Source organism: Catharus ustulatus, chromosome 36 (assembly GCF_009819885.2).
Source record: "Catharus ustulatus isolate bCatUst1 chromosome 36, bCatUst1.pri.v2, whole genome shotgun sequence".
NCBI classification, from domain to species: Eukaryota; Metazoa; Chordata; class Aves; order Passeriformes; family Turdidae; genus Catharus; species Catharus ustulatus.
Window position 1 is genome coordinate 1550965 of NC_046256.1, and position 26433 is coordinate 1577397.

At 44.8% G+C, this 26433-nt stretch overlaps 2 protein-coding genes across 2 annotated transcripts; both read right to left on the reverse strand.

The window, feature by feature from the left end:
* Positions 1–1646: 1646 nt before the first annotated feature.
* LOC117009797 (translation initiation factor IF-2-like) lies at positions 1647–6093 on the reverse strand. Its single transcript, XM_033084130.2, has 5 exons — positions 5412–6093; positions 4171–4278; positions 2268–2294; positions 1841–1873; positions 1647–1740 (listed from the first exon to the last, which is right to left on the reverse strand). The coding sequence occupies exons 1-4, from the start codon at positions 5711–5713 to the stop codon at positions 1852–1854; spliced, it is 459 nt and encodes a 152-aa protein (XP_032940021.1). The 5' UTR covers positions 5714–6093; the 3' UTR covers positions 1647–1740; positions 1841–1851.
* A 9768-nt stretch (positions 6094–15861) lies between these two features.
* On the reverse strand, positions 15862–24055 carry LOC117009796 (HLA class II histocompatibility antigen, DM alpha chain-like). The gene is made up of 5 exons (XM_033084129.2): positions 23825–24055; positions 21778–22044; positions 19789–20073; positions 17232–17357; positions 15862–15942 (listed from the first exon to the last, which is right to left on the reverse strand). The coding sequence occupies exons 1-5, from the start codon at positions 23886–23888 to the stop codon at positions 15938–15940; spliced, it is 747 nt and encodes a 248-aa protein (XP_032940020.1). The 5' UTR covers positions 23889–24055; the 3' UTR covers positions 15862–15937.
* Between the last annotated feature and the right edge of the window lie 2378 nt (positions 24056–26433).

The following is a 26433-nucleotide window of genomic DNA, read 5'->3' on the forward strand; positions in this document are numbered from 1 at the left end:
TACGGACGCGGCCGCCATGTTTGTTACGGGCATTCACCTCAAAGGCCGCCGCGGTTCTTTATAGCCGGATGAAAACACGCGTGGGAGGAAAATGGGAGCTTTAAAAGGGTAAAAACACGCGCGGAGGTGGCAAAGAGGTGACAAAGAGGGGACAGAGAGGTGACAGAGAGGAGTGGAGGTGACACGCGGAGAGGAAATGGCCGCTCACACGTGGACGCAGAAGGGGAGGCACTCATTAAGCGGGGCGGGGAGCGCTGGCCAATCACGACTCGTGGTGTCGGTGACGTCACTGTTGCTAGGCAGATTTCTTCGGGACCGGCTTGGGGACAATTTGGGGACCCCAAAACTCCCCAATTTTGAACCTCCCCCACAACCAAAATCCCATTAAAATTTAAAAAAAAATTCATCCTCAAATCCCTCCTCAAATCTCAAAAAAATTCCCCATCAAAAAAAAAAAAATTCCTAAAAATGCTCTAAAAATGAGCCAAAAATTCCCAAAATCTTAAAAAAAAATCCCAAAAATTCTCTAAAAATGAACCAAAAATCCCCCAAAATCTCCCCAAATCCCATAAAACCATTCCCCAATAAATCCCCGAATGTCCCAAAGAATCCACCCCAAACACCCCCCAAAATTATTTTTAAAATCTCAAGAACTGCCCCAAAAAATATCCCCAAAACCCCTAAAAATTCCCAAAAGTTCCCCCCAAAAATAAAAAAAATATTCCCAAAAAAACCAAAATTAAAAAAAAAATCCCCAAAATTGTCTCCACTTTTATTTTTGACAATAATTTTTTACAGAGAATTTTTTGGGTTTTAAAGGGATTATTTGGAGATTTTTTGGGGATATTTTTGGAATTTTTAAAGGGATTTTTGGGCAGGAATTTGGGGGAATTTTGGGGATTTTTTGGTGGTTTTTAATGGAATTTGGGGAAAATATTTTGGGAATTTTAGGAGATTTATTTTTATTTTTGGAGGATTTTTAGGGCGGATTTTTGTGGGATTTTGGGGATTTTGGGGGGAATATTTTGGGTTTTAATGAGATTTTTAGGAGGAATTTTTGGGGATTTTTTAGGGATTTTGGGATGGATTTTAGGGAATTATTTTTGTTGTTTTTAATGGGATTTAAAAGGAATTTTGGGGGAATTTTTAGGGGATTTGGGGAAATTTTTTTTACATTTTTGAATTTTTTTGGGGGGATTTTTGAGGAAATTTGGGGATTTTTCCAAGGGAGGCATTTTTTGAAATTGGGAATTTTGAGTGGATTTTTGGGGTGAATTTTAGGATTTTTGGGTGGATTTTTTGGCGATTTTGGGAGGGATTTTTGGGGTGAATTTCAGGATTTTTGGGGCGAATTTGGGGATTTTTGGGTGGATTTTTGGGGTGAATTCAGGGATTTTTTGGATGGATTTTTGGGTGGATTTTTGGGATTTTGGGGGGAATTTGGGGTGGATTTTTGCGTTGAATTTCAGGATTTTGGGGTGTATTTTTGGGTTGAATTTGGGGATTTTTGGGGTGAATTTCAGGAATTTTTGGGTGGATTTTTGGGTTGAATTTCAGGATTTTTGGGTGTATTTTTGGGCTGAATTTCAGGATTTTTGGGCGATTTTTGGGCTGAATTTGGGGATTTTTTGGGTGTATTTTTGGGCTGAATTTGGGAATTTTGGGGTGGATTTTTGGGTTGAATTTGGGGATTTTTGGGGCTGTCGCCGTCACCGTCCTGGGAGGTTCCTCAGATGCCACCTGGGAAGAGAAAAACGACCAAAAATGGGGAAAAAAGGTGACAAAAGTGACAAAAACGTGTCAAAAATAACCAAAAAAAAGCAAAATTTGGGGTCCTCACCTGCATAGGTGTCACCTGGGAGGGGGGAGTAACCTGGGGAGACAAAATGGGGCAAAAATGGGCAAAAATTGACAAAAAAATGACAAAAATGGACAAAAATTGACCAAAATTAACAAAAATGACAAATATTGACCAAAAATTGACAAAAAATTGACAAAAAATGACCAAAAAATGACAAAAATTGACAAAAAAAGCAAGAAAAAGGAAGGAAAATTGAGGGGAAAAATGCAAAAAGCGACAAAAAGTGACAAAAAAGTGACAAAAAGCGAGGAAAATGGAGAAAAATGTAAAAAAAGAGAGAGAAAATGAGCAAAAAGGGAGAAAATGGGAGAAAAAGTGACAGAAATGGTAAAAAAGCAACAAAAAATGACAAAAAAGGTGACAAAAGTGACAAAAAAGTGACAAAAGTGACATTTGGGGTCCTCACCTGCGTGGGTGGCACTGGAGGTGAAACCTGGGGGGAGAAAATGGGGTAAAAATTGAGAAAAATGGAATTAAAAAGGGGCAAAAAAGGACAAAAAGGGATAAAAAACAGCAGAAAAGAGACAAAAAAGTGACAAAAATGGGACAAATGTGACAAGAAGTGACAAAAAAGTGACAAAAACAACAGAAAAGAGAAAAAATGAGGCAAAAAAAGAGATTTAAAAATGACAAGAAGTGAGAAAAGTGACAAAAAATGACAAAAAATGACAAAAGGTGACCAAAAAAAAGACAAAAAATGACCCAAAAAATGATCAAAAAATGACAAAAAGTGACCAAAAAATCCCAAAAAAATGACCCAAAAAAGACAAAAAAAGACAAAAAAATGACAAAAAAATGACAAAAAATTGCAAAAAAATGACCAAAAAAATGACCAAAAAAAAAGATAAAAAAATGACAAAAAGTGACAAAAAATTACCAGAAAAATGGCAGAAAGTGACATAAAGTGACACAAAAATGTGACAAAAAAACTACCAAAAATGACCAAAAAAATTTACAAAAAATGACCAAAAAAGGACAAAAAAATTACAAAAAGTGACAAAAAATGAAAAAAACTGCAGAAAAGAGACAAAATAAGACAAGAAAGGAGATTTAAAAAATACAAAAAGTGAGAAAAGTTACAAAAAAAGACCAAAAATGACAAAAATAATGACAAAAAGTGACAAAAAATCCCCAAAAAATGACAAAAAAAGACAAAAAAATTACAAAAAAATTACAAAAAATTGCAAAAAAATGACCAAAAAAAGACAAAAAAAAACAAAAAGTGACAAAAAGTGACAAAAAATGACAAAAAATTACCAGAAAAATGACAAAAAGTGACATAAAGCGACACAAAAAATGATAAAAAAACTACAAAAAATGACCAAAAATGACCAAAAAAATTTACCAAAAATGACCAAAAATATCTCCAAAAATGACAAAAAAATGATAAAAAGTGACCAAAAAATGACAAAAAAATTTTTAAAAAAGACCGAAAAAATTTACAAAAAATGACAAAAAGTGACAAAAAGCGAGAATTAAAAAATGACCAAAAAACTACAAAAAATGGCGGAAAATGACCAAAAAAATTTACAAAACATGACCAAAAAAGGACAAAAAAATTACAAAAAGTGACAAAAAAGACCAAAAATACCCCAAAAAATGATCAAAAAATTATAAAAAATGACCAAAAAATGTCAAAAAAGACTAAAAAATTACTAAAAAATGACAAAAAAAGATAAAAAGTGACAGAAGTGACAAAAAGTGACCAAAAGTGACAAAAAGCGAGACAAAAAGTGACCAAAAATTACCAAAAAGTGACAAAGTGACAAAAAAAGTAAAAAAAATAGATTAAAAAATGACACAAAAAATGACACAAAAAAGACCCAAAAAATGACCAAAAAATTGCCAAAAAATGACAAAAAGTGACCAAAAAGACAAAAAAATTACCCCAAAAAATGTCAAAAAAGGACAAAAAATAACAAAAAATGGCCAAAAAAATGACAGAAAAGACAAAAAAAAAAGACCAATGAAATGACAAAAATGTGACAAAAACTGACAAAATGCGAGACCAAAAAATGACCAAAAATGACAAAAAATGGCCCAAAAAATGACAAGAAATGACCAAGAAGTGGCAAAAAAATTTACAAAAAAATGACAAAAAAGTGACAAAAAATGACCAAAGATTACCAAAAAGATGACAAAAAAAAGACAAAAATTACCAAAAAGTGACCAAGAAATGACCAAAAAAAAGACAAAAAAATTACAAAAAATTACCAAAAAATGAGAATTGGTGACAGAAGTGACAGAAAGTGACAGAAAGTGACAGAAAGTGACAGAAAGTGACAGAAGTGACAAAGTCCCGCGCTCACCTGAGCCCAGGTAGCGGCAGAGGCCGAAGGTGAAGAGGAGCAGCCCCAGCAGCAGGGCCAGCACCGCCAGGGCCACCACGAGGGACAGGCTTGGGGACAATCCCGGGGCTGTGGGGACAACGGGGACAGCTGAGAGAAATGCCAGGAATCGCCCCAAAAAAAATCTCAGATTTGTAATTTAAAAAAAAATAAATTCCCCAACAATTCCCAAGCAAGTTTTGGAAAAAATCCCAAAAAAAACCCCCAGAAAAATTCCCAAATTTGTAATTAAAAAAAAAATACCCCAAAAAATTCCCAAGCAAATTTTTAAAAAATCCCCAAAAAATCCCCCCCAAAAAATCCCAAACAATTTTTTTTTGAAATCCCAAAGAAATCAAAATAAGTTCCCAAAAAATTTCCCAAAAAAATTCCCAAATAACTTCAAAAATAAATCCCCCCAAAATATCCCCAAAAGATTCACAAAAAACTTTTAAAATTCCCAAAAAAATTCCCCAAAAATTCCCAAATTCCAAAAAAATTTTACAAAATAATTCCCCCCCAAAAATTCCCAAATTAAAAAAAAAAAATCCTCAAAAAATCCAAAAAAACTCCCCAAAAAATCCCAAACAATTTTTTTTTAAATCCCAAAGAAATCAAAATAAGTTCCCAAAAAATTTCCAAAAAATTCCCAAAAAATCCCAAACAAATTAAAAAAAATCCCCCAAAATATCCCAAAAAATTTCCAAACAAATTTTTTTTAAATCCCCCCCAAAAAATCCCAAAAAAGTCACAAAAAAATTGCAAACAAATTTCCCAAAAAATTCCCAAACAAATCCCAAAAAATCCCCAAAAAATTAGCAAAAAAAATCCCAAAAAATTCCCAAATTTAAAAATTAAAAAAATCCTCAAAAAATGCCCCAAAAATTCCCTAAAAATTCCGAAATTCAAAAAAATCCCCCAAAAATTCCCAAATTCAAAAAAATCCCAAAAAATAAAAAAACACCAAAAATTTCCCCAAAATTTCCCCTAAAATTCCCAAACAATTTTTTTTAAATCCCCCCAAAAATCCCCCAAAAAAATTCACAAAAATTTTTGTAAAATCCTTAAAAATTTCCCCAAAAATCCCCAAAAAACCAAAAAAAAAACCCCCAAAAATCCCAAAAAACCCAAAAAAAACCCCAAAAAAATCAAAAAAATTCAAAAAAAATCCCCAAAAAACCCCAAACCCCCAAAATCCCCGGAAATCGCCCCAAAACTCTCACCCCACGTGACGCTGACGGGCTCCTGCAGGCTGGGGTGCAGCGCCGAGCACTCCAAGGTGTCCCTTGTCCCCGGTGCCACCTCGATCGTCACCTGCGTCCGGAATGTTCCGTCCCCGACCGGCAGCGCCCGCGATTGTCCCCGAGTGTCCCCGACGACTTCCCCGTTGCGGAGCCACCTCAGGGTGACCTCGGGGGGGGTGAAGCCCCAGGCGTGACACGTCAGGGCCAGCGCGTGGCCCGAGCGCTCGGGGACGATGCGCAGCCGCGGCGGCGCTGGGGACACAAAGGGACATCGGGGACATCCATTGGTGTGACCAAAGGGAGCCAAAATGGCCACCAATGTGGCTCAAAATGGCCGCCAATGTGACCCAAAATGGCTGCCAAATGGCCGCAAAATGGCCACCAATGTAACTCAAAATGGCCGCCAATGTGACCCAAAATGGCCGCCAATGTGACCCAAAATGGCCACCAATGTAACTCAAAATAGCCTCAAATGTGCCCCAAAATGGCTGTCAATGTGCCCCAGAATGTGTCAAAAATGTGTCCCAAAATGGCCGCCAATGTGACCCAAAATGGCCACCAATATGCCTCAAAATGTGTCCCAAAATGTTCCCAAAATGGCCACCAATGTGTCCCAGAATGAGTCGAAAATGTGTCCCAAAATGTGTCCCCAAAATGGCCGCCAATGTGACCCAAAATGGCGGTCAGTGTGACCCAAAATGGCGGTCAGTGCGACCCAAAATGGCCACCAAATGTGACCCAAAATGGCCAAAAATGTGAACCAAAATGGCCATCAGTGTGACTCAAAATGGTCACCAATATGCCCCAAAATGGCCTCAAAATGTGACCCAAAATGGCCACCAATGTGAAACAAAATGGCTGTTAGTGTGACCCAAAATGGTCGCCAATGTCCCCAAAACGGTCGTCAATGTGACCCAAAATGGCTTTCCATGTGCCCCAAAATGGCCACCAATGTCCCCCAAAATGGCTGCCAATGTCTCCAAAATGGCCATTAATGTCCCAAAAATGGCTGCCTATGTGTCCAAAATGGTCCCCAAAATGTGCCCCAAAATGGCCACCAATGTGACCCAAAATGGCCATCAGTGTGACCCAAAATGGCTGCCAATGTTCCCCAAAATGGCCACCAATGTCCCAAAAATGGCCGCCAATGTGCCCCAACATGGCTGCCAATCTCGCCCAAAATGGCCACCAATGTAACCCAAAATGGCCGCCAATGTGACCCAAAAAGGCCCCCAATGTCCCCAAAATGGCTGCCAATGTGACCCAAAATGGCCCCCAAAATGTGCCCCAAATGGCCGCCAATGTGACCCAAAATGGCCCCAATGTGCCCCTGAATGTGCCCCAGAATGTGTCCAGAATGTGTCTCAAAATGGCCACAAAATGGCCACCAATGTGCTCCAGAATGTGTCCAAAATGTGTCCAAATAGTGTCCCAAAATGTGTCCCAAAATGGCCCCAAAATGGCCCCAAATGTCCTGATGGTGTCACCAAACGTGTCCCACAAAATGGCCACCAATGTGCCCCAGAATGTGTCCAAAATGGGCCTCAAAATGTGTCCCAAAATGTCCCTAAAATGTGCCCCAAAATGGCCCCAAATGTCCTGATGGTGTCACCAAATGTGGTCCACAAAATGGCTGCCAATCTCCCCAAAATGGCTGCCTATGTGTCCAAAATGGCCGCCAATGTGTCCCAAAATGGCTGCCAATGTGTCCCAAAATGGCTGCCAATGTAACCCAAAATGGCCATCAGTGTGTCCCAAAATGGCCACCAATGTGACTCAAAATGGACACCAATGCGACCCCAAATGGCTGCCAATGTGTCCCAAAATGGCTGCCAATGTCCCCAAAATGGCCACCAAATGTCCACAAAATGGTCACCAATGTGTCCCAAAATGGCCCCCAAAATGTGCCCCAAATGGCCGTCAGTGTGACCCAAAATGGCCGTCAGTGTGACCCAAAATGGTCCCCAAAATGTGTCCCAAAATGGCTGCCAATGTGACCCAAAATGGCCGTCAGTGTGCCCCAAAATGGTCGTCAGTGCGACTCAAAATGGCTGCCAATGTGCCCCAGAATGTGTCCAAAATGTGTCCCAAAATGGCCCCAAAATGGCCCCAAATGGATCCAAAATGGCCACAAATGTGACCCAAAACGGCCCCCAATGTGGCCCAAAATGGACACCAATGTGATCAAAAATGGCCGTCAGTGTGACCCAAAATACTCAACAAATGGCCGCAAAATGGCCACCAATGTGTCCCAAAATGATCGCCAATGTGTCCCGAAATGGCCACCAGTGTGACCCAAAATGGCCACCAATGTCCCCAAAATGGCTGCCAATGTGTCCCGAAATGGCCGTCAGTGTGACCCAAAATGGTCCCCAAAATGTGTCCCAAAACGGCCCCCAATGTGACCCAAAATGGCCGTCAGTGCGACCCAAAATGGCCGTCAGTGCGACCCAAAATGGCTGCCAATGTGCCCCAGAATGTGTCCAAAATGTGTCCCAAAATGTCCCCAAAACGGCCCCAAATGGATCCAAAATGGCCCCAAATGTGACCCAAAATGGCCACCAATGTGACCCAAAATGGTCGCCAATGTGCCCCAATATGGCCGTCAGTGTGCCCCAAAATGGCTGCCAGTGTGACCGCAAATGGCCGCCAATGTAACCCAAAATGGCCACCAATCTCACCCAAAATGGCCGCCAATGTGACCCAAAATGGCCACCAATGTCCCCAAAATGGTCGCCAATATAACCCAAAATGGCCGCCAATGTGACCCAAAATGGTCGCCAATGTGACCCAAAATGGCCATCAGTGTGACCCAAAATGGTCCACAAAATGTGCCCCAAAATGGCCGCCAATGTGACCCAAAATGGATGCCAATATGACCCAAAATGGTTGCCAATGTGACCGAAAATGGCCGCCAATGTCCTCAAAACGGTCACCAATGTGCCCCAAAATGGCCGTCAGTGTGCCCCAAAATGGCCGCCAATGTGCCCCAGAATGTGTCCAAAATGTGTCCCAAAATGTCCCCAAAATGGCCCCAAATGGATCCAAAATGGCCACAAATGTGACCCAAAACGGCCCCCAATGTGACCCAAAATGGACACCAATGTGATCAAAAATGGCCGTCAGTGTGACCCAAAATACTCAACAAATGGCCGCAAAATGGCCACCAATGTGTCCCAAAATGATCGCCAATGTGTCCCGAAATGGCCACCAGTGTGACCCAAAATGGCCACCAATGTCCCCAAAATGGCCGCCAATGTGACCCAAAATGGCCGTCAGTGTGACCCAAAATGGCGGTCAGTGTGACCCAAAATGGAAACCAATGTGCCCCAGAATGTGTCAAATATGTGTCCCCAAAATGGCCGTCAATGTGACACAGAATGGCTGCCAATGTCCCCAAAATGGCCAGTAATGTGACCCAAAATGGCCGCCAATGTGCCCTAGAATGTGCCCCAGAATGTGTCCAAAATGTGTCCCAAAAGTGTCCCAAAATGGCCCCAAAATGGCCTCAAAATGGCCCCAAATGTCCTGATGGTGTCACCAAATGTGCTCCAAAATGGCCGCCAATGTCCCAAATGTCCCCAATCTCCCCAATGTCCCTAATGTCCCAAACATCCCCAATCCCCCCAATGTCCCCAATGCCCACCAATGTCCCCAATCCCCCAAATCCACCCAATGTCCCCCAATGTCCCCAATGTCCCAAACATCCCCAATGTCCCCAATCCCCCAAATCCTCCCCATGTCCCCAATGTCCCCTCTGTCCCCAATCCCCCCAATCCCCCTGATGTCCCCAATGTCCCCAATGTGTCTCCAATCCTCCCAATCCCCCCAATGTCCCCAAGTGTCCCCAATCCCCCAAATCCACCCAATGTCCCCAATCCTCCAATGTGTCCCCAATCCCCCAAATGTCCCCAAAGTCCCCAATGTCCCCAAAGTCCCCAATGTCCCCAATCCTCCAATGTGCCCCCAATCCCCCCAATGTCCCCAATCCCCAAAATGTCCCCAATCCCTCCAATGTCCCCAATGTCCCCAACACCCCAAATGTCCCCCAATGTCCCCAATGTCCCCAAATCCCCCCAATCTCCCAAATATCCCCAATCCCCCCAATGTCCCCAATGTCCCCAAAGTCCCCAATGCCCCCAATCCTCCAATGTGCCCCCAATCCCCCCAATGTCCCCAATCCTCCAAATCCACCCAATGTCCCCAATCCCCCCAATGTCCCCAATGTCCCCAATGCCCCCAATGTCCCCAATCTCCCAAATCCACCCCACACCCCAAATGTCCCCAATGCCCCCAATGTCCCCAAGTGTCCCCTCACCGCTGGCCGGCGGCCACACCTTTCCCGGCAGCTCCCGGCACAGCCGCTGCCGCTGGCCCAGCCGCTGGCCCCACCTCGGATCCTTCTCCAGGACCTGGGCCAGTCTGTCCCCAAGTGTCCCCAAGGGTCCCCCCGCGCCGGGGCAGGGGACAGTTTGGGGTCCCCGCAGGTCCCCGCAGACCAGCGGTGACTTGGACAGCGCCAGGATCACACTCTGAGAGTCGTTGGTGGCCATCAGGGAGCCGTCGGGGGCCAGCCAGCACCAGGAGGACAGCTGGAGCACGAACGGGGCTGGCAGGGGGGGAAAAAAATTTAAAAAATAAATTTTTAATTTTTAAAATAATTTTTATAATTTTTATATTATGAAGTATAATTTTTATATTATGGGGTTGTTGTGTTATTAGAGTATATTGTGTTATTATATGTGGTTTATGTATTATTTAATTTTTATTTTATTATAATACATTGTGTTGTATTAAATTTCTATGTTATTTAACTCTTGTTTTATTGTAATAAATTATATTATCATCTGTGATTAATATATAATATAACTTCTATTTTATTATAATACATTGCATTATTGTATGAAATTTGTGTTATTTAACTCTTCCTTTATTATAATAAATTATATTATTATCTGTGATTAATGCATAATATAACTTGTATTGTATTATAATATATTGCATTATTATATAAGATTTGTATGTTATTTAACTCCTATTTTATTATAATATGTTGCATTATCATGTGTGATTTATGCATTGTTTAGCTATTATTTTATTTAAATATACTGTGTTATTGTATGTGCTTTACATATTATTTAATTTCTGTTTTATTATAATACATTGTATTATTATACGTGATGTATATTTTATTTAACTCCTATTTTTATTATAATACATTGTATTATTATCTGTGATTTATGTATTATTTACTTTCTATTTTATTATAATATATTGCATTATTGGATGAGATTTATACGTTATATAACTCTTACTTTATTATAATATATTCTGTTATTATGTAAGATTTATATGTTATTTAACTCCTATTTTATTATAATACATTGTATTATTATGTGTGATTTATGTATTGTTTAACTGGTATTTTATTTAAATATATTGTATTATTGTAGAGGATTTATGTATTATTTAGTTTCTATTTTATTATTATACATTGTATTATTATATGAGATTTATATGCTATTTAACTCTTATTTTATTATAATATATTGTGTTACTATGTGTGATTTATATATTATTTAATTTCTATTTTATTATAATACATTGTGTTATATTAAATTTATTTGTTATTTAACTCTCGCTTTATTATAATAAATTATATTATTACCTGTGATTAATACATAATGTAACTTCTATTTTATTATAATACATTGTGTAATTTTATGTGATTTATGTATTATTTAACTCCTATTTTATTGTAATATATTATATTGTTATGTGTGATTTATGTATTGTTTAGCTGGTATTTTATTTAACTATATTGTATTATTGTAAGTGATTTATGTATTATTTAATTTCTACTTTATGATAACACATTCTATTATTATATGTCATTTACATATTATTTAACTTCTATTTTATTATAATACATTGCATTATTATATGTGATTTATATGTTATTTAACTCCTATTTTATTAGAATATGTTGTATTATTATGTGTGATTTATGTATTGTTTAACTGGTATTTTATTTAAATATATTGTATTTTTGTAGGGGATTTATATATTATTTAATTTCTATTTCAATATAATATATTGTATTGTTATATGAGATTTATATGCTATTTAACTCCTATTTTATTGTAATACATTGGATTATTATGTGTGATTTATATGTTATTTAACTCCTATTTTATTATAATATATTGTATTATTAGGTATGATTTATGTATTGTTTAGCTGGTATTTTATTTTAATATATTGTATTATTGCAGACAATTTATGTATTATTTAATTTTCATTTTGTTACGATACATTGTATTATTATATGTAAATTATAAATAATTTAACCATTAAATTATTGTAATATATTCTATTATTATACGTGATTTACATATTATTTAACTTCTATTTTATTATAACACATTGTATTATTATATGTGATTTACGTACTATTGGACTTTCATTTTATTATAATACCTTATATTATTATATGTGATTTATGTATTATTTAACTATTACATAGTGTAAATATATTTTATTATTATATGCAGTTTACGTATTATTTAATTATTAATTTATTATAATAAAATATATTAGTATATGTGATTTATATTTTTTTCAGCTTTTATTTTACTGTAATACATTTTATTATTATATGTGATTCACATATTATTTAATCTTTTATTAAAATACATTGTATTATAATATGTGACTTATGTATTATTTAACACTTATTTTATTGTAATGCAATATATTATTGTGTGATTTACATATTATTTAACTTCTATTTTATTATAATACACTGTATTATTTTATGTGATGTATATGCTATTTAATTCTTACTTTACTATAATATATTGTATTATTTTGTGTGGTTTATATATTATTTAACTTCTTTTTTATTATAATACATTGCTTTATTATGTGTGATTTACATGTTATTTAACTTCTATTTTATTATAATATATTGTATTATTATATGTGATTTATATGTTATTTAACTCCTATTTTATTATAATATATTGTATTATTATGTGTGATTTATTTCTTATTTAGCTATTATTTTATTGCAATATATTATATTGTTGTAGGTGATTTATATATCATGTAACTTCTATTTTTATTATTTTATTTTATTTTATTATGTTACCATATGTCATTTATATATTATTTAATTTTTATTTTATTATAATATATTGTATTATTATATTTGATTTATACACTATTCAACTATTACTGTAAAATGTTATTATATGTGATTTATATGGTATTTAATTTTTATTTTATTATAGTACATTATATTATTGTGTGTGGTTTATGTATTATTTAACTATTAAATTATTCTAATATATTAATTATTATATGTGATTTATAGATTATTTAATTTTTAATTTATTATAATCCATGTTATTATTACGTGTGACTTATGTGTTTTTAGCTGTTTTTAAATTTTAATATATTGTATTACTATATGGGATTTATATATCACTTAATTTTTATTTTATTATAATGTATTGTATTATTACATGTCATTTATACATTTATATTCATGTATTTATACATTTATATTCATATACTTATATATTTTTTCTTTAAATTTTAGTGGTTATTTCCTGAATTTTAGATTTTTTCTTTTTTTTTTTTATTTTTAAGAATTTTTTCACGCCCCCAACTTCCCCTTTAACTCAACTTCCCCTTTTAACCAAAATTTTCCATTTTTTCACTTTTTTCCCCCCAAAAATCCAACAAAACCGAGTTCCCAAAATTTCCCTTTAAAATAAATTTCCTTTTTTTCCCAATTTTTTCATTTTTTCCCATTTTTTACCCCAAAATCCACGTGTTCCCCCCCCAAATCTTATAGGATGGATCCTCCCCAAATTCCCAATTTTTCGCCCCAAATTTTTAAGGCTCCGCCCTCCCAATTTCCCTTTTAACAAAACTTTTTTTTTTCAATTTTTTTCCCTTTTTTTCCCAAATTTTTTCCCTTTTTTCACATTTTTTACCCCAAAATCCGCGTTTCACCCCCAAATCTTATAGCATGGAACCTCCCCAAATTCCCAATTTTTCCCCCCAAATTTTTAAGGCTCCACCTCCCAATTTCCCTTTTAACAAAACTTCCTTTTTTCCCAATTTTTTCATTTTTTTTCCTTTTTTTCACACTTTTTACCCCAAAATCCGCGTTTCACCCCCAAATCTTATAGTATGGAACCTCCCCAAATTCCCAATTTTTCGCCCCAAATTTTTAAGGCTCCACCCTCCCAATTTCCCTTTTAACCAAACTTCCTTTTTTCCATTTTTTTCCCAATTTTTTTCCTTTTTTCCCATTTTTTCCCCCAAAATCCGCTCCCCCCTTTACCTGCCCCGGGCGCTCCGAGCGCCGCCAGCAGCAGCGGCAACATCGCGGACTGGGCCGAGCTGGGCCGAACTGGGCCGAACTGGGCCGAACTGGGCCGAACTGGGGCGAACTGGGAAGCGTTGTCCCCCCCGCTTCGGGTGCCACCCTTGGGGCGGGGACGTTTTGGGGACATTTGGGGACATTTCGGGGACGCCCAATGGGCGCCGGTGGCTGCCGCGCGTCACTCGGTGCCGGGCAGGGCTGGGCTGGCGGCGGCCGCGAGAGGGACTCTGCGAACTGGGAGAACTGGGAGGGACTGGGAGGGACTGGGAGGGGATTGGGAGGGACTGGGAGTGAACTGGGAGGGGACTGGGATAAACTGGGAGGGGATTGGGAGGGACTGGGAGGGACTGGGATAAACTGGGAGAGACTGGGAGAGGAGTGGGAGGGGATTGGGAGTGAACTGGGAGGGGATTGCGAGGGACTGGGATAAACTGGGATAAACTGGGAGGGATTGGGAGGGACTGGGATAAACTGGGAGGGGACTGGGATAAACTGGGAGGGACTGGGAGGGGATTGGGAGGGACTGGGATAAACTGGGAGGGACTGGGAGGGGATTGCGAGGGACTGGGATAAACTGGGAGGGACTGGGAGGGATTGGGAGGGACTGGGAGGGGATTGGGAGGGACTGGGATAAACTGGGATGGACTGGGATGGACTGGGAGGGGAGTGGGAGGGACTGGGAGGGACTGGGATAAACTGGGATGGACTGGGATGGACTGGGAGGGGAGTGGGAGGGACTGGGAGGGACTGGGATAAACTGGGAGGGACTGGGAGGGGATTGGGAGGGACTGGGAGGGACTGGGAGGAACTGGGAATGGATTGGGATAAACTGGGAGTGACTGGGATAAACTGGGAGGGACTGGAAGGGGATTGGAAGGGAACTGGGATAAACTGAGAGGGACTGGAAGGGGACTGGGAGGGACTGGGATAAACTGGGACAAACTGAGATGGACTGGGATGGACTGGGAGGGGATTGGGAGGGACTGGGATAAACTGGGACAAACTGAGATGGACTGGGACTGAACTGGGAGGGACTCGAAGCACTGGGAGTGAACTGGGAGTGACTGGGAATGAACTGGGAGGGACTGGAAGGACCTGGGAGTGAAATGGAAGCACTGGGAGGGACTGGAACAAACTGGGAGCTGTTACTGGGAGCACTGGGAGTGAACTGGGATGAACTGGGAGGAACTGGCAAGGACTGGGATAAACTGGGAGGGACTGGGAGGGTATTGGGAATGAACTGGGATGGACCAGGAGAGAATTGGGAGTGAACTGGGACGGACTGGGATGAACTGGGAGGGAATGGGAGTGAACTGGGAGCACTGGGAGGGACTGAAAGTGAACTGGGAGGGACTGGGGTGAACTGGGAGGGACTGGGAGGGGATTGGGAGGAACTGGGAGGGAACTGGGGTGAACTGGGAAGGACTGGGATGAACTGGGAGGAACTGGGAGCAATTCCAGCAGTTGAAACTGGGACTGGGATCAGGACCAGAATCGGGCCCAGAACTGGGACTGGGGTTTGGGGCCAGGACCAGGATTAGAGTTAAAACCGGGATCAGAACTGAGATCAAGATTGGAACCAGGCCCAGAACCAGGACTGGGATTTGGGACTGGGATGAGAACTGGGATCAGGATTAGAGTTAAAACTGGGATCAGAACCAGGATCAGGACCAGGATCAGGACTGGGATTGGGTCCAGAATCGGGACTGGGGTTTGGGACCAGGATCAGGACCTTGATCAGGATCAGAACTGGGCCCAGAACCAGAATTAGGACCGGGATCAGGACTGGGATCAGGACCAGAACTGGGCCCAGAACCAGAATCAGGACTAAGATCAGGACCAGGTTAGAACCAGGATCAGAACCTTGATCTGAACTGGGGCTGGGGTTTGGGACCGGGATCAGGATTAGAGTTAAAACTGGGATCAGAACCATGATCAGAATCGGGACTGGGATCAGAACCAGGCCCAAAACCCAGAACCCAGGACTAAAACCAGAACCAGAAATGTGACAACAAGGCCGCAGGATTTGCCCAAAGCTCTGGATTTATTTAGGAAAAGCCGAGTTTAGTTCCCAAATTCATTCCCGATTCCCGCGCCGATCACCTCAACCTGTGGAGAGAAAACCTGGAATTGGGGAAAATTCCCAAAATTCCCAAATTGTCACCCCCAAAACCCAGATTTGGGGACAATTTATTGAGGTTGGAACCGGGACTGGGATTGGGGCTGGGATTAGAACCAGGACTGGAAACAGAACCAGGTCTGGGATTGGGATCAGAACCAGGACTGGGATTGAGATTGGAACTGGGACCAGAACTGGGACTGGGACTAGGATCAGGATTGACACTGGAACCAGGACTAGGATTGGGAAAGGGATTAGGATTTGGATTGGGGCTGGGCCTGGGATCAGAACCAGGACTGGGATCGGGACTGGGATTGGGGCTGGAACTGAGACCAGGGATGGGATTAGAACTGGGACTGGAACCGGGACAGGGATTGGGACCAGAATGGAAACTGGGATTGGGATTGGGATTGGGGTTGGGATTGGGACTGGGATAGGGACCAGGATCAGAACCAGAACTGAGACCAGGAATGGGACCAGGCCCAGAACTGGGATCAGAACTGGGCTCAGAACTGGGCTCAAAACTGGGGCTAAAACCAGGCCCAGAACTGGGATCAGAGCTGGGGCTAGAACCAGGCCCAGAACCAGGATCAGGATCATTATCACAACTGAGATCAGGCCTAGAACCAGGCCCAGAACCAGGCCTAGGCCTCGCTTATCCCCATACTGCTCCTGTCCCTGCAGGCCAGAAGGCCTGGAACTGGAATTGGAAGCAGGCCCAGAACCAGGCCCAGAACTTGGATCAGGCCTAGGACCAGGCCCAGAACCAGGATCAGAATCATTATCACAACTGAGATCAGGCCTAGAACCAGGCCCAGAACCAGGCCCAGAACTTGGATCAGGCCTAGGACCAGGCCCAGAACCAGACCCGGAACCAGGCCTAGGCCTGGCTTATCCCCGTGCCGTTCCTGTCCCTGCAGGCCAGCAGGCCCAGCACAGGAACTGGAACCAGGCCCAGAACTGGGATGAGAACTGGGGCTAGAACCAGGCCCAGAACCGGGATCAGAACTGAGATCAGGCCTAGGACCAGGCCCAGAACCAGGCCCAGAACTGGGATCAGGCCTAGGACCAGGCCCAGAACCAGGCCCAGAACCGGAATCAGAACTGAGATCAGGCTCAGAACCAGGCCTAGTCCAGGATTAGCCTCGTACTGTTCCTGTCCCTGCGGGCCAGCAGGCCCAGAACTGGAATTGGAAGCAGGCCCAGAACTGGGATCAGAACTGAGATCAGGCCTAGGACCAGGCCCAGAACCAGGCCTAGGCCCAGTTTATCGCCGTACCGTTCCTGTCCCTGCGGGCCAGCAGGGCCAGCACAACTCCCAGCAGGACCAGGACGATGCCCAGGGCCAACGCGGCTCCGGCCAGTGCCATGTCCAGCTGCTCGTCCAGCGCCGTGTCCGGAGCCACTGCGGACACAGAACCCCAGAATCATCTCAAAATCACACAAAAATCACCCCCAAAATACACCAAAATCACTCAAAAAATCACCCCCAAAATCACCTCGAAATCACCAAAAAATCACCCCAAAATACACCCTAAAATCTACCCCAAATACTCCAAAATAACCAAAAAAATCACCCAAAAAAATCGACAAAAATCACCCAAAAACGACCCAAAATAATAAAAAAAAATCCCCAAAACTGACACAAAAAAATCCAAAAAAATCCCCCCCAAAATGCCAAAAAATCCCCAAAAAATCCCAAAAAATTCCCCAAAAATGCCGAAAAATCCCCCAAAATTCCCTAAAAATTCCAAAAAATTGACAAAAATCACCCAAAAGCGACCCCCAAAAAAACCCAAAAAATCCCAAAAAATCTCAAAAAATCCCAAAAAAATCCCCCAAAAATCCCAACAAATCCCCAAAAAATCCACAAAAATCACCCCAAAATGACCCCAAAAAATCCCCAAAAATCCCCAAAAAATCCCAACAAATCCCCAAAAAATCTACAAAAATCACTCGAAAATGACCCAAAAAAATCCCTGAAAAATCCCCAAAAAATCCCCCCAAAAAACCCAACAAATCCCAAAAAATCCCCCAAGAAACCCCAACAAATCCAAAAGAAATTCACAAAAATTACCCAAAAATGACCCAAAAAAAATCACAAAAAATTCCAAAAAATCCCCAAAAAATCCCCCCCAAATGCCCCCAAAATCTCAACAAATGCCAAAAAAATCCACAAAAATCACCTGAAACTGACTCAAAAAAATCACAAAAAATTCCAAAAAATCTCAAAAAATCCACAAAAAAACCCCAAAATCCACAACAAATCCCAAATAAATCCACAAAAAATGCCCAAAAACGACCCAAAAAACCACAAGAAATCCCAAAAAAAATCCACAAAAATCACCCAAAAACTACCCAAAAAAATCCCAAAAAATCCAAAAATCAAAAAAATCCCCCAAAAATCCCCAAAAAATCCCAACAAATCCCCAAAAAATCTACAAAAATCACCCCAAAATGACCCAAAAAAAATCACAAAAAATTCCAAAAAAATCTCAAAAAATCCACAAAAACACCACCAAAAATCCACAACAAATCCCAAAAAAATCCACAAAAATCGCCCCAAAACGACCAAAAAAATCACAAAAATTTTTAAAAATCCCAAAACATCCCAAAAAAATCTCCAAAAATCCCCAACAAATCCCAAATAAATTCACAAAAATTGCCAAAAACGACCCCAAAAAATCCCAACAAATCCCAAAAAAATTCACAAAAATCACCCAAAAACAACCCAAAAAAACCCACAAAAAATTCCAAAAAATACCCAAAGAGTGCCTAAAAAATTTAAAAAAAAATTCCCAATAAATCCCAAATAAATCCACAAAAATCATCAGAAAACGACCCAAAATATCCCCAAAAAATCCCCCCAAAATGCCCAAAAATGACCCAAAAAATCCCAAAAAATCCCCAAAAAATCCCCCAAAAACCCCAACAAATCCCCAAAAATTCTACAAAAATCACTCAAAAATGACCCCAAAAATTTTAAAAAAACCAAAAAAAAATCCCCCCAAAAAATCCCAACAAATCCCAAAAAAATCCCAAATAAATCCACAAAAATCACCCAAAAACGACCCCAAAAAATCCCAAAAATATCTAAAAAATCCCTGAAAAAACCCAACGAATCCCAAAAAAACGCACAAAAATCACTCCAAAACGACCCAAAAAATCTCCAAAAATTCCAAAAAAATCCCCCAAAAAATCCCAACAAATTAAAAAAAAATCTACAAAAGTCACCCAAAAATGACCCAAAAAATCCAAAAAAAAATCCCAACAAATCTCCAAAAATTCTACAAAAATCACTCAAAAGTGACCCAAAAAATTTTTAAAAATCAAAAAAAAAATCCCCAAAAAATCCCAACAAATCCCAAAAAAATCCAAAAATCACCCAAAAAATCCCAAAAAATTCCCCCAAAAAATCCCCAAAAAATCCCAACAAATCCCCAAAAATTCTACAATATCACTCGAAAACGACCCAAAAAAATCCCTAAAAATCCCTTAAAAATCCCCCAAAAAATCCCCCAAAAACCCCAAGAAATCCCAAAAAAATCTACAAAAATCACTCAAAAAAGACCCCAAAAAATTCCAAAAAATCCCAAAAAAATCTCCAAAAATCCCCAACAAATCCCAAATAAATTCACAAAAATTGCCAAAAACGACCCCAAAAAATCCCAACAAATCCCAAAAAAATCCCCAAAAAAAATCCCCAGAAAATCCCAACAAATCCCAAAAAAATCCACAAAAATCACCCAAAAATGACCCAAAAAAATCCCAAAAAATCCCAAAAAATCCCAATAAATCCCAAAAAATTTTAAATAAATCCCCAATCTATATCTAACCCCAATAGGCCACCATGGTGGCGTTGTCCTTGCGCGAGGTGACCACGCAGGCGTGGACGGTTCCGGGCTCGAGGGTGGTGACGGAAATTCGGGAGAGGCGGACGAAGGTGAGGTCACTCGTGGGGACAAAGGGACCTTGAGTGACCCCTTGAGTGACCACAGCTCCGGCCACCGTCCAGGTGATGTCCAGCACGGGGGGGAAAATGTTTTCCACCAGGCACACCAGGGTGTTGGGTTCGCCAGGGACGGGAGGGAGAGCCGGGAACAGCGAGATCTCCGGGATTGCTGGGAGAATGGGATGAGGGGATTTAGGGGATTATGGGATTTATGGGATTTATGGGGTTAATGGGATTTATGGGGTTATGGGATTTATGGGATGATGAGATTTATGGGATTTATGGGGTTGTGGATTTATGGGGTTGTGGGATTTGTGGGATGATGGGATTTGTGGGGTTATGGGATTTATGGGATTGTGGGATTTATGGGATGATGGGATTTGTGGGGTTATGGGATTTATGGGATGATGGGATTTGTGGGATGATGAGATTTATGGGATTTATGGGGTTATGGGACTTGTGGCATGATGGGATTTATGGGATGATGGGATTTAGGGGGTTGTGGGATTTGTGGGGTTTTGGGATTTATGAAGTTAATGGGAATAATGGGGGAAAGGGGTTGATGGGGTTATGGGATTTATGGGAAGATGGGATTTGTGGGGTTGTGGGATTTAGGGGATTGTGGAATTTATGGGATGATGGGATTTGTGGGGTTGTGGGATTTGTGGGGTCGTGGGATTTGTGGGGTTGTGGGATTTGTGGGGTGATGGGATTTGTGGGGTTAATGGGATTTGTGGGATGATGGGATTTATGGGTGATGGGATTTGTGGGATGATGGGATTTGTGGGGTTATGGGATTTATGGGGTTGTGGGGTTGATGGAGTTGTGGGATTGATGGGGTTAATGGGAATAATGCGGGAAAGGGGTTGATGGGGTTAATGGGGTTAATGGGGTTAATGGGAATAATGGGGATGATGGGATTTATGGGGTTGTGGGATTTATGGGATGATGGGATTTGTGGGGTTATGGGATTTGTGGGATGATGAGATTTATGGGATTTATGGGGTTGTGGATTTATGGGATGATGGGATTTATGGGATGATGGGATTTATGGGATGATGGGATTTATGGGGTGATGGGATTTATGGGGTGATGGGATTTATGGGATTTTGGCATTTGTGGGGTGATGGGATTAATGGGATTTTGGGATTTGTGGGGTGATGGGATTTATGGGATGATGAGATTTATGGGGTTGTGGGATTTATTGGGTTGTGGGATTTATGGGATTAATGGGAATAATGGGATTAATTCTCCATCCCTCCATCCTCAATTTTTCCCCCATTTCCCACCTTTTCCACCTCAATTTTCCCCCATTTCCCACCCCATTCTTTCCCCCATTTCCCACCTTTTCCATCCCAAATTTTTCCCCATTTCCCACCCCAATTTTTCCCCATTTCCCACCTTTTCCATCCCAAATTTTCCCCTCATTTCCCATCCCTCCATCACCAAATTTTCTCCCATTTCCCACCTTTTCCACCCCAATTTTCCCCATTTCCATCTCCAATTTTTCTCACATTCTCCATCTTTATTTCCCAAATTTTTCCCCATTTCCCCCATTTCCCCCCCCAAATTTTCCCCCATTTCCCACCTTTTCCACCCAATTTTTCCCCATTTCCCACCCCAATTTCCTCCCACTCCCCACCTTTTCCACCCCAAATTTTTCCCATTTCTATCCAAATTTTTCCCCATTTCCCCCATTTCCCACCCCAAATTTCCCCCCCATTTCCCACCTTTTCCACCCCAATTTTTCCTCATTTCCCACCCCAAATTTTCCCCCATTTCCCATCTTTTCCATCCCAATTTTTCCCCATTTCCCACCTTTCCCACCCCAATTTTTCCCCATTTCCCACCCTCCCACCTCCCAAAATTTTACCCCTGGCCTCGGGCATGACTCCCGTGAGTGTCCGGCCGAGAACTCCCAGGATTTCCTTGCAGAGCTGAGCCTCGGGGAGGATTTCCTGGGGAGATTCCAGCTCCGAGGGCCAGGGGGGCAGAGAGGGAATCCCGGGATTCCAGCGCGATCCGGGAAAATCGAACCAGAAAAGGTCGCGCCCGTCCAAGGTGACCGAGAGGGACAAGGAGGGAGGGTCGGGCTGGCAGGTGAGGACCTCGGAGAGGAGGTGGGGGGGAGGGTCGGGGTCTGGGAGGGGAGGGGAGAGGGAAATGGGAGTGGGAAAGGGAAATGGGAATGGGAAATGGGAATGGAAAAGAGGGAGGAAAATGGGAATGGAAAAGGGAGAGGGAAATAGGAATGGAAAGGGGAGAGGGAAATGGGAATGGAGGAGGGAGAGGGGAGAGGGAAATGGGAATGGAAAAGGGAGAAGGAGAGGGGAGAGGGAAATGGAGAAGGAAGAGGGGAGAGGGGAGAGGGAAATGGAGGAGGGAGAGGGAAATGGAGAAGGGAGAGGGAAAGGGAAATGGGAATGGAAAAGGGAATGGAGAGAGGGAGAGGGGAGAGGGAGGGATGGGGAGGGAGAGGGGAAATTGGAGAGGGAGAGGGAAGTGGGAGAGGAAAATGACAATGGAGGAGGGAGAGGGAAATCGGAATGGAAAAAGGAGAAGGAAATGGGAATGGAGGAGGGAGAAGGAAATGGGAATGGAAAAGGGAAATGGGAATGGAAAAGGGAGAGAGGAGAGGGGAATGGGAGTGGGAAAGGGAGAGGGAAATGGCAATGGAAAAGAGAGAGGGAGATGGAAATGGAGGAGGGAGAGGGGAGAGGGAAATGGGAATGGAGGAGGGAGAGGGGAGAGGGAAGTGGGAATGGAGGAGGGAGAGATGGGGAGGGAGAAGGGAAATAGGGAAGGGAGAGGGAAAGGGAAATGGGAATGGGAATGGAGGAGGGAGAGGGGAGAGGGGAATGGGAGAGGGATAGGGGAGAGGGAAATGGAGAAGGGAGAAGGAAGAGGGAAAGGGAAATGGGAATGGAGGAGGGAGAGGGAGAGGGGAGAGGGAAATGGAGAAGGAAGAAAGGAGAGGGAAATGGGAATGGAGGAGGGAGGGGAGAGGGAAATGGGAATGGAAAAGGGAGAGGGGAGAGGGAAATGGGAATGGAGGAAGGAGAGGGGAGAGGGAAATGGAGAAGGAAGAAAGGAGAGGGAAATGGGAATGGAGGAGGGAGAGGGAAATGGGAATGGAGGAGGGAGAGATGGGGAGGGAGAAGGGAAATAGGGAAGGGAGAGGGAAAGGGAAAGGGAAATGGGAATAGAAAAGGGAGAGGGGAGAGGGAAATGGGAATGGGAATGGGGAATGGGGATGAAGGAGGGAGAGGGGAGAGGGAAATGGGAATGGGAGAGGGAAATGGGAATGGAGGAGGGAGAGGGAAATGGGAATGGGAATGGGAATGGAGGAGGGAGGAAGGGAGAGGGGAGAGGGAATGGAGAAGGGAGGAGGGTAGAGGGAAAGGGAGAGGGAAATGGGAATGGAGAAGGAAAATGGGAATGGAGAAGGGAGAGGGAAATCGAAATGGAGAAGGAAGAGGGAAATGGGAGAGGAAGGGACGAGGAGGGAGAGGGGAAATAGGGAAGAGAGAGAGGGAAATGGAAATGGAGAGGGGAGAGGGAGAGGGAAATGGAAATGGGAATGGAAAAGGGAGGGGGAGAGGGAAAGGGGAATGGAGGAGGGAAAGGGGAGAAGGGGGATGGAGAGAGGGAAGGGGAGGGAGGAACGGGGAAGTGAGAGGGAAAGGGAGAGGGAGAGAGGACAGAGAGGGGACAGGGAGGGAGGGAGAAGGCGGAACAAGGAAGCGCGGAGACAACAGGGAGGGAGCAGGAAAGTGAGAACAGGGAGAGGGAAAGGACAGGACGGACAAGGAGGGGAGACAGAGGGACACAAAGAGGGGACACAGAGGGGACAAACACCAAAGTGAGACCACACCGCGTGTCCCCTCTCCCACTCCCTCTCCCCTCCCGCCACCTCCTACCGGGGTCACCGACGGCGACAGCGACAAAAACCCCCCAGAGCAGCGCGGCCACCAAGTCACCCATGGCCCCTCCGCGTCCCCAATGTCCCCAATGTCCCCACGGGGGGCTTCGCTGGCCCCACCCGTGTCCCCAACGCAGCGCCAGCCAATGGGAACGCTCGGCGGCTCTGACGTCATCGGTTGCCAGGTAGAGGAACCCCGAGCGCGGCTCGCTGGCGGTGACAGAGCGGGCACCGAAATTCCCGCGTGGGGACACGAGAGGGGGACCCCAAAATTCCCTCCAGGGGTCACGTGGGGTTGGGGACACCCCTCTTGTCACCCCAAAATTAGGGGGGCACCACAAGTGACGTCACGGGCGGCGTGGGGTTAATTAGGGGGACACGCGTGGTAATTGTGACGTCACCGGGGGTGGCATGGGGGTGTCCCGGGGATGTCGCGGACCCCCGTGGGGACACCTCAGGAATTTTTGGTCCCCAAATTCCCCCGTGGGTGCCCCTACACTTCATCACAGACCCCCTGGGTGCCCCCTCCAGAATTTTTGGGACCCCAAATCTCCCATGGGTGCCCCCCCACCTCATCATAGACCCCCGTGAGTGCCCCCCACGGAATTTTTGGGACCCCAAATCTCCCATGGGTGCCCCCCTACGCCATCACGAACCCCCGTGGGGACATCCACGGAATTTTTTGGTCCCCAAATCCCCCATGGGTGCTCCCCCACCCGATCATAAACCCCCGTGGGGACACCTCCGGAATTTTTGGTCCCCAAATTCCCCTTGGGTGCCCTCCCCACCTCACCATAGACCCCCGTGGGGACACCCCCAGAATTTTTGGTCCCCAAATACCCTCGTGGGGGCCCCCCCCACTTCACGGACCCCCGTGGGGACACCCACGGAATTTTTGGGACCCCAAATCTCCCTTGGGTGCCCCCCCCACCTCACCATAGACCCCCGTGGGGACACCCCCGGAATTTTTGGTCCCCAAATCTCCCTTGGGTTGCCCCCCCACCTCATCATAGACCCCCGTGAGTGCCCCCCACGGAATTTTTGGGACCCCAAATCTCCCTTGGGTGCCTCCCCCACCCCATCAGGGACCCCCGTGGGGACACCCCTGGAATTTTTGGGACCCCAAATCTCTCATGGGTGCCCCCCCCACCCCAACACGGACCCCCGTGGGTGCCCCCCCCACGCTGCAGCGCACCCGCACTGCGCATGCGCGCGGCGCTAGGACCCCGCGGCGCCTTTCCCGCCACGGGAGCCGAGGGGAGGGGGCCATGAATGGGGGCCCGTGGGAAGCCGCGGGGGAGCCACGTGACAGCGAGCAGCCAATCAGCGCGCGGGTGACGTAGCGCGTGGCTCCCTTTTCTGCCCCGGGATGGTTTTTTTTATCTTTTTTGCCCCCAACCCGGGGTTTTTCGGGGCGGGAGGTTTTGTGGGGAGCGGAGAGGGGGCGGATGAAGCGGGGCCGAGCCCGGGGGTCGCGGCGCAAAGCGGGGGCGCCTCAGGTGAGTGCCGGGGGGGGGGCGGCCTCGCCCTGCCCCCCCCACAGCGGCGCGGAGGCGGGCGGGGGTCACGTGGCGGCGGGGCGCTGTCAATCACGCTTTGTCCCGCCTCTTTTTCGGGGAGGCGGCCAATAGGAAGCGGAGGAGCGGGTGATTGACAGCGGGGCGGGGCGGCTTTGTGCGCGAGGCGGGGGCGGCGGTTTGGGGCGAAAAGCGCCATGTTTGGGTGTTCGCGCGGGGGCGGCGGCGGGCGCGGCCCCAAGTGCTGTGTCACGGTGGTGGTGGCGAGCGGGGGATGGGGGTGGGGGGGGGAAGGGAAGCGGACGCCACACGGAGCCACCCGTGTCCTGCGAGCCCGGGGGAGGGGGGGGAAGCTTGGGAAGGACGCGAGCCCTCCCCGAGCACGGAGGGTGAAAGGAGTCGGGGGGTCCCGGAGGGGGAGCGGGCGCTGAGGCCTCGCCCGTGGGTAGGGAGGGAGTTCGGGGCTCCCCAGGGTTGAGGGTTGGGGGGGGGGCGGGGGGGTGGGGGGGGCAGCGGCATTTCGGGCCTTTAGCGGGGCTGGCGGCCACGGTAGCGGCGTGTCCGTGGGGGTTGTCGCCCCCCGCGCGTGGTCAGGGATAGGTTGGAGCCACCCGAGCGCCCGTCGGCACCGCGGGGCGCGGGGGCGACGCGATGCGTAGCCGCCTTGGGGGGGGTGGGGGGGGTGCGGAGTTGAACGGCGCCTTAAAGGCTGGACGAGCGCCGCGAGGGGGGTGAGGCCCAGCGGGGGAGCGCTCCCGGGGCTCGCTGCGGCCGAGGAGCGGCGGGGGAAGCGGCGGGTCCGGCCCCGAGCGGCCGCCCTCATTGTCCAGCCGCGGCCGCCGCCGCCATTCAAGATGGCGCCCGCCGGCCCCTTCTTCCTCCTTGGCCCCCCCTCGGGGCGCCGCCGCCAATCGGCGCTTGCGCCCGCCCCCCGCGTGACCTTCCGACCAATCAGCGCGCGGCGTCCGGCAGCACCAGCCAATCAGCGCCGAGATCGCCGCGCGCGTCGGGTGAGGCGCTGAGCGGAAGGCCCGGGGGGGCGGGGAGCCGCGCCGGTGATTGACGCGGCGCGCGGCCAATGGGAGCCGCT